At 41.2% G+C, this 13,122-nt stretch overlaps 1 protein-coding gene across 1 annotated transcript in view; it reads right to left on the reverse strand.

Annotated features, from left to right (window-relative positions):
* Positions 1-10,547: 10,547 nt before the first annotated feature.
* P3H2 (prolyl 3-hydroxylase 2) overlaps positions 10,548-13,122 on the reverse strand; it is a 256,762-nt gene continuing 254,187 nt past the window's right edge. The window contains exon 15 of the mRNA XM_007936013.2: positions 10,548-10,640. Within this exon, the coding sequence (XP_007934204.1) occupies positions 10,548-10,640 (93 nt within the window). The remainder of the gene's footprint in view (positions 10,641-13,122) is intronic.

Below are 13,122 nucleotides of genomic sequence, written 5' to 3' on the forward strand. Positions count from 1 at the left end.
ATTTGCAGTGGCCTTTTTTGGCTGAGCTAATGCAAAGCTTTATTATGACTATATGGATCCCTGGGTGGTACAAATGATTAAGCACTCTACTAACCAAAAAGTTAGTGGTTCAAACCCACCTAAAGGCACCTCAGAAGACAGATCTGGTGATCTACTTCTGAAGGACACAGCCATGAAAACCATCTGGAGCAATTTTACTCTCCATACGTGTGGTCAATTCTGATTGTCTGGGGACTCCACAACTGCTTTGGTTTGTTTTTTATTGTGACTATGATTCTGCCTCATAAGGAGCTCTGGTAGTGTAGTGATTATGGCATTTGGCTGCTAAGCACTAAGTTGGTGGTTTGATCCCATCAGCTGCTCCACAGAAGAAAGATGAGGCAGTCTGTTTCCATAAAGATGTACAGTCTTGGAAACCCAAGGAGGTTGTCTATGAGTTGGAACCAACTCAGTGGCAGTGAGTTTTTGATGATTCTCCCTTGGGGTTCCTGCTGTGTGCTAAATTGTCTGGGTCTAACTGGCTTCGGACCATTAAATTTTGATGTCAGGTAAACAGTGACCGAAAGAATTCTATGCTGAGTATAGAGGGACATTCAAATGTCTTCTGTTTAATTGGTAATTCCCTTTGCATATAAATGATGTACATTTTCAACAGTGTTCAAAGCTTGATGATATATTCTATAACAATTCTGAAGTCAGGGCACATTTAAATTTTCAAGATGCCAATTTGTCAAATTTAATTTACTTTACAACCAGGTCTTTAGTTGGTAAGTGTGTTGGTGTGCAACATGTCCTAGGCTGATAGGCACACCTAGATAGGGCAGAGTCCCCAGGAACTGCAACTCCGTGTGGTGCTGAGCCTTTGAAGTGGCTCACTGATGCTTCAAAGTAAAGTTCATGGTACAGGGAGCAACATCTGATGACTTTTATTACCCTTAGAGACAAAAAACATTACTCAGAAGCCAAACGTCTGGAAGAGAAATCTGTACCCTGCGCTCAGCCCTGCGGCTTGGAAGTTCAGAGAAGACTCCAAGTGCTCCCATGAGGAAACCAGGGCATGTTTGAACAGAGCTTTAATCATACCTGGCAGACTTAAAGTAGTGGCAGCAACCATCTTGCTGAAAACAGTTGCCTCCTCTGGGTTTCCACTGGGGTGAGGAGGAGTACCATCGCTGAGACCTGGGGTCAGATAAGCTCAGAATAATTCCTCCTGTCCCTAGCTATCCAAAGAATAAAACACAGTCAGAACAGCAAAATGGCCTTAAAGAGCACAACCACTTATTTCAGTTGTGTGCACTGATATCTATGGTGACTTAAATTAAGTCAAATTATTCATCTACTCTGGGTTTCTTTATCCTTAAATGCAGACAGTCATCCAGTCTATAGAGATGTTGTGAAAGTTTTAATACCCACCATGGTAAACAATGAAGGGAGAGTAGAACATTCTCCCTGGAGTCTTCACTCTGTGTCTTGTCAAAGGAGGCCCAACAATGCCTTTTAATGCCTGTTCTTCACTTGATATTAAGGAGTTGAAAACCCACACCAAAGCCAATGCCATGGAGCCGATTTGGACTCACAGGCAGATTTAGATTACTCTGAACCCATTTGTGCTTAAAAAATGTTTTTACATCTTTATCTTGGATACTGAGGGAAACTAATTCCTAAGTTTTCTTTATTTAATTATCAGTATTAGCTTCAAAGCAGCATAATTCTAGTTCATAATATTTTCTGAGAAAAATATGTCCTGGAGCTGTGAGCTTCAAATATAATAAAAATACTGGTGTCTATTAAGTAAAAGTTGTTAAGCATAGCAGTATCACGAGACACCAGAACATCTTTCTGTTGACCAGAAGCCTTGAAGTCTACTTCTTAGCCTTGAGGATTGGAAGATTTATTCTCTATCTAGGCAATGTGATTGCCTAACACCTTCAAAGTCATTTGCAAAGTGTAACAAACCAAAAGCAAGTACAGAGAATAAATGAAGTAAGTATGATTTGATATTTATTGCATGATTACTACTGTATCTTTTGGTTTTAATGGAGGTAATTTAGCCCCATTCATTCCAATTGGTGATGGTTTGTTTTCAAAAGTTTCTGAGTTTCTGAAACCCTGCTCTCTGATGCTGGATGGATAGAAGAGAATTCTACTTAACACCTTTATACAGATTTCTGGTTTTACTAAGTGCTTAACTGATTTTACCAAATGCCTTAGAGTTTCTGGACAACACACCTGTGATATGCGGGCCACGGTCATTATTCCCATTTTTCAGATAAAAGTATAAAGATTTGAGTTTGTAGACTAGCTCCAGGGCATGTGGGGAATAAAGTTTTTGGACTCTTGTTGTTGTTGTTGTTGTTATTTGCCATCGAGTCAGACCTGACTCATAGCGACCCCTCCTTGGGTTTCCGAGGCAGTATCAGTACGGAAGTAGATTGCCCAACCTTCCTTCCAAGGAGTGACTGGTGAGTTTGAACTGCCAGCCTTTTGGTTAGCAGTCAAGTGCCTTAAGGCACTAGAGCTCTTAGGCAGAGGGAAATGCTCCTTGGGAGTCTTTGGGTTACAAATGGTTAAGTGCTAGTCTACCAGCTGAAGGTTTGATGGTTCAAGCCCACCCAGAGGTAACCCAGATGACAGTCTTGCTAATCTGCTTCTCAAGTGTCCCAGCCTTGAAAACCTTATGGAGTAGTTCTACTCTGCACACACAGGGTCACCATGAGTTACAACCAACTTGACAGTGACTAACAACTACAAAAGCTCCTTGACTTGAGTCTGAACTATGGAGTTCATTTCTGCTTTCCCTGACACTGGTAGCTCTTCTGCTTTACAGTAAGAAACATGCTCCTTGAGGGCTTCACCCCACCCATTTAAATAATACCTCCCTCACACAGGAATAAAAATAAAACTTTCTCTGTAATTGGTATTTATTTGAATTTTCATGGCATTCATTAAAATGTTTTCCCAGGGCAATTGGTAGTAAAGATTCCATTTCATCCCATCCCTGAAATACCAACTTTAAAATGAAGTCTCCCAAGTTCTTTAAAGGTTGAATCTTTTAGAACCCACGAAATCATCCAGTTTAGATACAACATTTTTTCAGCTGAGGATACTGTGTGAGATATGAGGTCAGGTGGCTCATTTCTGTTTATTGGTGGCAGAATATGTGCTACAGACTCAGCTTAACTGTCTACTTCTTGGTAAGCCTTACCCTGCCCCACTCCCTCTCTGAACTCACATGGCCTTTTGTCCTCCCCTCTATCATAATCCTTATACCACAGCACTTACCTCCGTTTATATTTATCATTTATTTACATCAATTGTTTTCCACTTTGAGTTCCTCAAAAGATGAAATCTTACTCGTCTTTGAATGCCACACTAAGCCCTTTCTTAACTACTCACTCAAAAGCTGTCCAAGGAATGAATTCATGAGTGACCAGAGTTTTACTAAACTACCCTCCTTATTCATTTTTCCCATTTAAAAAATGAAATTGTACTGTGTGTCTCTCAAGAAAATTGTGTAGTTGCATATGAGTGCCAAGTGCTTCAAGATCATTTAAAAAAAAAAAAAAAAAAGCTTTATAAATGCCAACCATGATTACATCCTTTGAAACAATGGGATATGTGATTTACAAGTGGAAAAAGATGAGGCATAGCAGGAAAAACTCCTTGCCCGGTCCCCATTTTCACCACCACTCCCACCAGATAATAATTCAGAAGTGAAAATATGAACTTGGGAGAAGGGATGAGGGTGTATTTAGAGTCTATGTAGGATTTCCAGGGTCTATGCTACCATTTTATCATCATACGGAAGGCACCCAATTCTGACAAGAAGGGCCAGAGAAGGAGTTCCAAGACAGAGAGGTGACACACGGTTCACTCTTGGAGACTAGATGAAGAGGCACTTGGTTTCATACAATCAAACTTCATAGGCCTTTTAAGAGCAGTAGATGAGTTTGTGAGAGGTACTGTTATGATAGGGAGGCTGTCAAACTCTATCCTCACTCTTCTCTGTGGTTGGTCTACCTACGAAAGGAAGGGCAGGGCATATCTTGTTCACCTTTTGTTCCCACTTCATATAAGGTGGCCAGAAAAGGTGTTTTGTGCTTTGGATAAATGGAACATTTAAATTTTCCTCCCTGGCAATGTGTCAGGAAAAGAGAGGGCAGGGATATCTTGTTTGATTATTTTTATTGTAGGCCCTTAAAAAGACTTTTGAAGACAGAGGTGACTCACTAAACCAACTTTTCACATGGCTGATGCTATCCATTGCAAAGCAAGCAAGGATCAATGATTGCATTGTTCCAGATTCCATGTTGTCTGACCTCAGAGGTCAACAGCAGGCACATGGAACATTGTGATTTTCTTGGAGGAGGAGGTGAGGAGGAGCTCTGACAGAATGAGTCTGCAGCTCTATCTTAGCATGAGCTCAAAGAGTTGTGGATGTTTCTTGTCTTGATGTGTCTGAAGAAATCAGCCAGGTCTAAAACAAAATGAGCCCTTATGTTTCGTGCTGGAAACATCAAATTATCTGGTAGAAGAGGATCTGTGGGTGGGCTGCTGGGACTGTGTGAGGAAGACACTTCACACCACAGGCCTGCTACTTGGCAAGAGACGGAAAGGGATCATAACCATGGGCCCAAAGTAACTTGTGGTTTGGAGTTTTTGCCAAATGCTCCTGTTTCCCTAAAGAGTTCTAGATGTGGGAACAGTTCAACTTTTCCCACCTCTCAGCCATACCATTGTCAGTCACCTCAGAATGTTTAATGCTTTGGCATAAAAAGTTGGTGAAGCAGCCCCTATTACCTTCTCTCTTGACGTCAGTGAGGGAGTAGTTCCCTGTGGCTCTCTTATGTGAAATAATTCAACATTTGTACTTCAATTAAGATTCATTGGTATCTATTATTAAATAGTACTGATTCATTCCATGGCTTCTCCTCAGCTGAATAAGTGCCAAGAAATGTTACATACACGTTAATAATAAAGAGTACATTAAAACTAAGATTTTCCTGTCAAACATTTGCAGTCAAGGCTCTTATTTCCTTCCAGAAAGCACCCCACACATGCAGGGGGATCAGTTCTCTCTGTGTCACTCTTTTCTAAACCAGATATTTAATTCAAGATTATTTCTGCCTTTGAGGATGAGGAAAATGACCCTAGAATCCTCTTCTCTTTAGTGAGTTCCATAAAAACAGTGCCTGGAACACAGTATGTGCTCAAAAATGGGCTGAGTCAAATTAAATTATGTAATGCATATTATGTATGTCTCAGAGGAGAAAAGTATGCCTTCACATATTACTTAGCAGAAAAATAAAACAGGAGAAAGTGATTTCCTTGATTTTATAAAAATTAAACATTTTTCTTTACATTAATTCATTATTTTATATTTAATATGCTTGGAAACATGGTGGTGAGAACAACATGCCTAGCATTTTGTTGTTGTTTACACTCCTACTCCCCTCCTCTGGTTCAGAAGACTGTGCTTCTGGGTTAGTCATGGGCACCCATGACTAAGTGGGTCACTTAGCACCATAAGCTAAGTGACTATATGCAGTCACTTCACCTCACTGCTTTTCATTTCTTCATCATAACCCTTGCCTCCACTGTCTCCTGGGGTTCCTAGTGTGTGAACATGTTTTTCACACTATTATAGAAGAGAAACTTCTGTTATTTTTACTATCCACTCACCTTCTTCTGCGGGCAGTGAGGACATGAGTCCTTTAAATTCTGAGAGGAATGAGCCTCTGAGAAGTCCCTGACTCATCATGTCTGAAAGGACCAACTTGTTGGCTTTACTTCTCTCATTTTCAGTCCCAGACATCACCAGACATTCAAGATGTGGTAAGGACATGTCAAAAAGGAACCAATGGTAGAGCTTTGTTTGGGAATTATGGATTGTTAGAGCTATGAGATCCTTCAATGTCATGTCCCTACATCTCACCTCCCTAGTTCCCTTTTACAGATGAAACCAAAGAATAGTTTTGCCAGCTTAGTGCATAGTTCTAATGAGAAATCTAATAAGAAAGGAAAGATACACAATCTAGAGGCAAGGGGGCAGGGCACTAATAGTAGACAGCACCACACCTTAGAAAGATGCTAGATTCAAACCCTGGTTCTTTCTGTGTGACCCATGACAAGTGTGCTTATACTCTGGCCTTGAATATGTGGCATGAACATTAGGCCCAAAGAATTGGTGTATACAGACATGGATGAGCACACAGAACTGTGTGTGATACACTCTCCATGTAAGAAAGATTATGAATACATTTTACATGTGCTAAAGACATGAACACTCTTTCCTCTCCTTTATAAGTAAAATGGGAACTAAAAAGAATCCAAGCCTGTGTTTATATGTCATCCAAAGAAAAATGTTAAAAATTCAATAAGGGAATCCTTTTGGAGCCAGAGTTAGAGTAGGGATATTTAGAAATAACTGCATATATATCTGAGTTTTACGTTTCATCCATGATCCTGATACTTTCTATACTTTAGAATGAATGCCCAGAATTTCAAATTACTGAGCAATTAGGGAATGTTGCTTCTTACTAATTGTGCAATCTTGAGCAAAGTAGGAAGGCACACTGAGCTTCTATTATCTGTACAATGGCAATAACATTTACCTCAAAAGGAGGTTATAAACATTCAATGTAATTGTGCACGTGAAAATAGAAGCTTTGTGAACTATAGGCTCTTTGCATGAGGGAAGAATAGTCATCAAGACAAATGGGCAGTGATACAGGTGATATAGGTGAAGAGTACTAGACTTGAAATCACAAAAGTTGGGCTTTAGCCTGGACTGCCTTCTGCCTCTACAGCACCTTTATGTGAGTTAGAAAAGGCACCTTTTCTGGAAAAACACAGCCCTGAAGGTGCATAGACTGCTGAGTAAGTAGCATCTTTGAGCAAGTTAAAAAAAAAAAAAAAAAAAGGGTGCACTTTCCTCTGGGTGGACACATCTCTGTACCAGGATCCCAGCCCCCACGTCTGGGCTTTCTTGCACAACCAAATGTAGCAGCCCTGACTTTAGCCCTAATCTGCCTGCTCAACTTTTGTAACTGTGGAATAATCTTTCCCATCTCTGGCCTCAGTTTTCTCCCACAGTGAAGGATGGGATTGAATTATGATTTCTATGCCCTCTTGCAGCTCTGAACACTACAAAAATTCTTAGGGGCTTTTCATCCCTCTACATAAGGGTCTGCAGGGCACACATACTATAATTTCTGAGCTTGAGTTTTTGAAGTTGTCTGATAGCACTCCCTAAATATGTGACTAAAATTATGTATGGCTTGATGTGGAGCAGATTAAAATAATAAATGCTTTAGTGTATGCATGATGCCCTGGGTGTAAAACAACATGGTTAACCTGCAAAGCAGGAATAACTACTCTGCATTGTCAGTAAATGGCACAAGATGCACATCTAACACAAGCATGTCTACTGAGATTTTCACCCAGTTTCTCTGGGGCAGAGCACCAGAATCTATCCTCAAGTCCCTGCCTCTCCCAGGGGAACACTGTACCCAGGAAGTAGGAATGCAAAGAACAAGGACTGTTTTCTTTGTTGATTCCTTGTTGCCAGAAAACAGAAATTAGATCCTTCCCCAGATCCTCCTCAAGGAGCTCGGGTGGCTCAGTGCCTAAGGGATTTGACTGCTAACCAGAAGGTTGGTGGTTTCAAACTCACCAGGCACGCTGTGGAAAGAAGATGAGGCAATCTACTTCCGTAAAGATTTACCACCTTGGAAACCCAATGGGGGTCACTATAAGTCAGAATCAAGCTGACGGCAATGGGCTTGGGCCAGATCCTTCTCAGCTAATCTGAGTGCATGCAAACTCTTCCCAGTGGCAGAGCAAACAAATAGCAATCTACTTTTTCAAGGCTCAGGAACTTTTAGGTCACAGTTTGCAAAATGTTAGCAGAAATAAATTTGGTTGTATTTGTGAATGTTTCTAAAATCAGGTTCATCTTTGGTTTGCTTTGTTTTGTATTTACAGCAACAGGGAGGGATTTGGAAATAATTATAACCAATTCTGTCATTTTCAAAAACAGACGCTGAAGCCCAGAAAGGGAAAGAGACTAATTCTGGGTCATATAGCACATTCTATCAGATAGGTCTGGGATTAAAATCTAACACTCTCTCCAATCTTCATGATGAAAACACAACCATAATGTTTGGTGGGAAACAGATGACATGTAAATCACTATGATCAATTTTTCAGTCTCAAAGTATGAAAGCTTTTTTAACAGTAATCAAGATCATAAATAGCAGAAAGTAAATCTGAATTTTAGAAAATGTATTGATTGCTAGTTTTCTTAAGAGTTAGCCCTGTTACTGCTCATCATGAAGGCGACTCTTCCCTGCTAATCAACTTGGCCTGTTCTCTTAGGCCAGCACAGCCCCACACTCACTGAATAATATTTTTGCAGCATCCTTTTAGGACTGGGGCCAGGGACCAGACGATCTCTGGCATAACACCTGTGCTTGCCAGCCATCACTGTTTCTTCAAAAGTAGTGCTCCCATCTTCCTTCAGGTGCTGGAGTGCCTGTCGCAAAGCTAGCAATGGCCCGCCTTGCCCCTGAGCTGTCCCACAATTCCTGTGAAATCACAAAACTATTATCTAAAGATGAGCCAAAATATTAGGGAGAATAAACACAAATGCCACATATTAAAATAAGGCTCCCTTTATTAAACAAATAGGACACAAGCACCAATCCAAGTGCTGGACAGCAGCAAAGAAGAGGGGCACCAAACTATATGCAGACGAAGACTAGAATCAATCAGAAGAAATCAACTTTTCTTACTTAAGTACAGAACGTCCCTTTTCACTAGTAGACCCCCATCTCAGGCAACCTGACAATGGTGTCCTGATGCAGGTGGCGTTCAAGATTTTCCTCCAAAGTCACTGGGGTGAAGAGCTTTTCTATTCCAGCCTATAAATGACTTTTTTAAAGACATAGCTCATAGGGCAGTCCTTTCCAGAGCACTGTGGAGGGTGATTCGAAGCTTCCAGTGTAAATCTGTTGTCTGGTGAAAATACCAGAGCCCAAAACTCCATCAAGGCCCTGGAAAGGAAGCCCCTGCTGGGCTCCTCTGTCTTGTCCAGTACTCATCAGAGTGGTTCCTTCTCAGAGCCTGGATGACCCTTTGGCCAATGATAGCTGAGACAATGAGGACTGTGCTCAGGGCTTTGAATGGTTCTTACCACTTTAGTCATGTCTGACAAAGAGAAACCAGAGTGGACCCAAATTTATAAAATGTGGGTGAATTGGAAGAATAACTGGAATGGGAAAAATTACAGGTTGACACCCTGCTAGAAACTTAATCTCCCTCTTACTTAGAAACAAGGGCAGAATTTATATTGCATAGCAACCAAATCTCCTGAAACAGAGTTGGAAACAGTGGTGCCTCTCTCAAAAATGACAGCCAACCACATGGCTTTGAATGCGTGTCATTCTCCATCCCAAACTCACTGCCCATCAAGTTGATTTCAACTCATAGCAGCCCAAAGGACAGAGTAGCACTGCCCCATAGGGTTTCCAAGGCTATACATTTTTACCAAAGCAGACTGCCTCATTTTTCTCCTGCAGAGAAGCTAGAGGGTTTGAACCACTGACCTTTTGGTTAGCTGGCAAATGTTTTAACTACTGTGCCACCACAGGCCCTAGAGTGCTGGCAATAAACAAATCTCCTGCATCAGACTTCTGAAAGGGCTCACTACACCTCTTAAACCAAAAAAAAAAAAAAACAAACTCACTGCCATGGAGTCAGATCCGACTCATAGTGACCCTTCTTTGGGTTTCCGAGGCAGTATCACTACAAAAGTAGATTGCCCAATCTTCCTTCCGAGGAGTGGCTGGTGGGTTTGAACTGCCAGCCTTCTGGTTAGCAGTCAAATACCTTAGGCACTATACCACCAGAGCTCCTACTATGCCTCTTAGGAGTCTTCCATTCTAGGACCTCCACCCATAATTTTTCCCATTGTGGTTATTATTATCCAACATTTAAAACTCCAGTTTGTTCTGATTTTGCTTCATCAGCCATGATTGAACCAGATCAAACTGGTTCAAAGCCCTCACTCTCCCAGGGTCTCCCCAGACTCAAGGCAGAGCTGACTCCAGAGAGCGTGAATTCATGGCCTTCAGTGAGGTGAAAAAAGGTGACTTAAAGGCAGAGAGGCAGAAAGGTCTGTGACCAAATCACACTAACTTTAGAACTGGTACACACATGAGAGCTGTAGCTTCATCAAGAACAAACTTATTTTTTTCTGTTTGAGTTTTTGAATCTGCAGCAAATGAATTGTGTGTGTGTGTGTGTGTGTGTGTGTGTGTGTGTGTGTGTTGGGGTGGGGGTGATTGGGCTTTGAGAGATGAATTAATGAAAATCCAAGAAAGATAGGCTGAGTGAGGCAAAGCAAGCATCCTTAGGAACAGAAGGGAGATTTGGTGACTCATATTAACCTGTTAATTTATACCACGGCTCTGTACAAAAATAAAAAGGTTCTCATTAGATTAACAATTTAAATAAATATTTGATAGAACACTCTTTCTCATTTTCTATAGCTCATCTTTGGGGTTGATATTCAGCTCCTGTTTTCCTTGCTGTTCTCGATCTAGGATTGCGATCACTTCATCAGCCTGTATTCGTTCCTGCAAAAAAGACAAGTTACACATTTCTGTTACAAGCATAATAATCAGCCGCAGTGGCAGCTGCTTCCCAAACACTTGCAGGCATCCATCTGTATATGGACTGGTGCTGAATCTAGTCATGGTTTAAACCTCATCTTCACCCTCAGACAGGTCCCTTCTCCCAACTTCTCTGCCCTAAGCAATTACTTTACAAGATTTTTCTCCTGAGGAGGAGTATTATATGTTCAACAAAAACAGAGATAGTCCCACAGCCACTGTCAAATCAGTAGAGTGTCTAAAACAAAATTCAACAGTTTCTCCCCACAGACTTCCTCTATTCTTCACTTACTCCCTCTTGCAGAAAAGACCACATTGTCCACCCATCTGCCCTGTTTAAAAGTTTGACGATGGTTTCTTGCTTCTAAAATATCACCTTCTGCTGTGTAGTCTACCTCCTACTTCTACCGTTTTCTCTTCAGTGCTCATAACTATTGTCTTAGCTTCAGGCCAGTGTTGCTCAACTTTGCAATTTTGACATTTTAGGCTGAATAATTCTTTGCTGTGGGGGCTGTTCTATGTATTGTAATACGTTTAGCAACATCTCTGGTCTCTAACCATTAGATGCCAGTAGCACCTGCCCTAAAGATGTGACAAACAAAAATGTCTCCAGACCTAGCTAAATGTCCTCGAGGAAGTGAAATCTCCCCTGCCTGAGAACCTTTAGGTTAAACCCATCCTCACGTGCCCCATCTCTTGACTCACTTGCTTCAGCAACTTCCAAACTGATCTATTTCACTCCCAATCCCACATTTTTCTAATGGATCCTCCTCACTTATATCAGACCATCTAAGTTCCGTACTCACTGCTCACCAACCAGTTGCCTTCAAGTCAACTCATGAGTCATGGTAACCTCATGGATGTCAAACTAAAACTGTATTCCATAGGGTATTCAGTGGCTGAGTTTTTGGAAGTAAAATACCAGACTCTTCTGCCGAGGCATCTCTGGGTAGACTCAAACAGCCAACCTTGCGGTTAGCAGCCGAGCTTAGTAACCATTTGCAGCACCCAGGGATTTGAACTCGGTTTTCATTATATCCTATGCTTTCTCCGACTCACCTCCCCCCACCCCCATCAACCCGTCAGATCTGGTTGATCAACCTCCAAATTGCATTTCAAAACTCTCACATCTTTTCACCTTCTCTCTTATTCCTTTAGTCTAAACCCACATGTTAGCTAAAGTAATTGTTCATATCCTGTAACTCCCTGGGGCTGGGATCAGGGATTAGGTATAGGGTAGAGGACCACAATAGCTTCCTGACACAGAATACAATTCACATTTCTTAACAGGTGTATAGAATCTGCCTGTTTTAGCTTCAGGACAGTGTTTCTCAACTGCTCACTTCCCACACCCCTCTCCCTCTTGCATAGCATGTCTCAGCCACTCTGGCCTTCTTTCTGTTTCTTATCACTCTGAGCTCCCTTGTCTCTGGGCCTTTGCAAGGTATTCTCTGCCCAGAATACTCTTCCTCAGCCCTCCATCACAATTGGCTTCTTCTTGTCCTTAGGTTATAGCTCATATGTCACTTCTTTTAAGGGGCCTCACAGTTTGCCACCTCTCCCCCTTACTATCAAATCAGTTACTTTGCCCCATTTTTCTTATAGCACTTAACCCTATCCGAAAATCTCTTATTTATTCTTTTAACTCATCAGTTGTCTGTCTCCTTCCTCTGGAACATAAGCTCCATGACAGGGCACCTTGTGTCCTTGGTCACTGCTATATTTCAGAAGAGTTACTGACATTTGACAGAGGTTTCATTATATCTGATCGATAAATACATAAGTAGATGAAAGGCTCTCTCAGTCTACTTCACCAAGGAAGATATTCAGGCAATGAACAAACACATGAGGAAATATTTACAATCATTAGCCATTAGAGAGATGCAGATCAAAACAACAAGATACCATCTCACCCCAGCATTAATAGCAAAGTTCAACAAGACAGAAAATAACAAAGGATGTGGAGAGATTGGGACTCTCATACACTGCTGGTAGTCTGTAAAATGATATAAGCACTGTGGAAACAGGTATGGCAATTCTTTAAAAATTTGGAAATACAAATACCATTTCACCCAGAAATCCTGTTACTAGGTATATATCCTGAAGAAGTGAGAGGCAGGGCATGAACAGATATATGCATATCCATGTTTATTGCAGTAATATTCATGATAGCAAAGAGATGGAAACAACTTAAGTGCCTATCAACCAAGGAATGGATATACAAACTGTGGTGCATACACACAATGGGATAGTATGTAACCCTAAGGAATAACGTAGAATCTGCAGAACACCATCTGATGTGGATGAACTTGGAGGACATTATGATGAGTAAAATAAGCCAGTCACAGAAGGACAAATATTGTATTAGTCCACTATTATAAAAAGTCAAGGAAAAGTTTATATATGGAAGGAAACTTTCTTTGTTGGTTACCAGGGATGGGGGGGG

This window comes from Orycteropus afer, unplaced genomic scaffold, assembly GCF_000298275.1.
Source record: "Orycteropus afer afer isolate SDZICR_OR568_19922 unplaced genomic scaffold, OryAfe1.0 scaffold00032, whole genome shotgun sequence".
In the NCBI taxonomy this organism is placed as follows: domain Eukaryota; kingdom Metazoa; phylum Chordata; class Mammalia; order Tubulidentata; family Orycteropodidae; genus Orycteropus; species Orycteropus afer.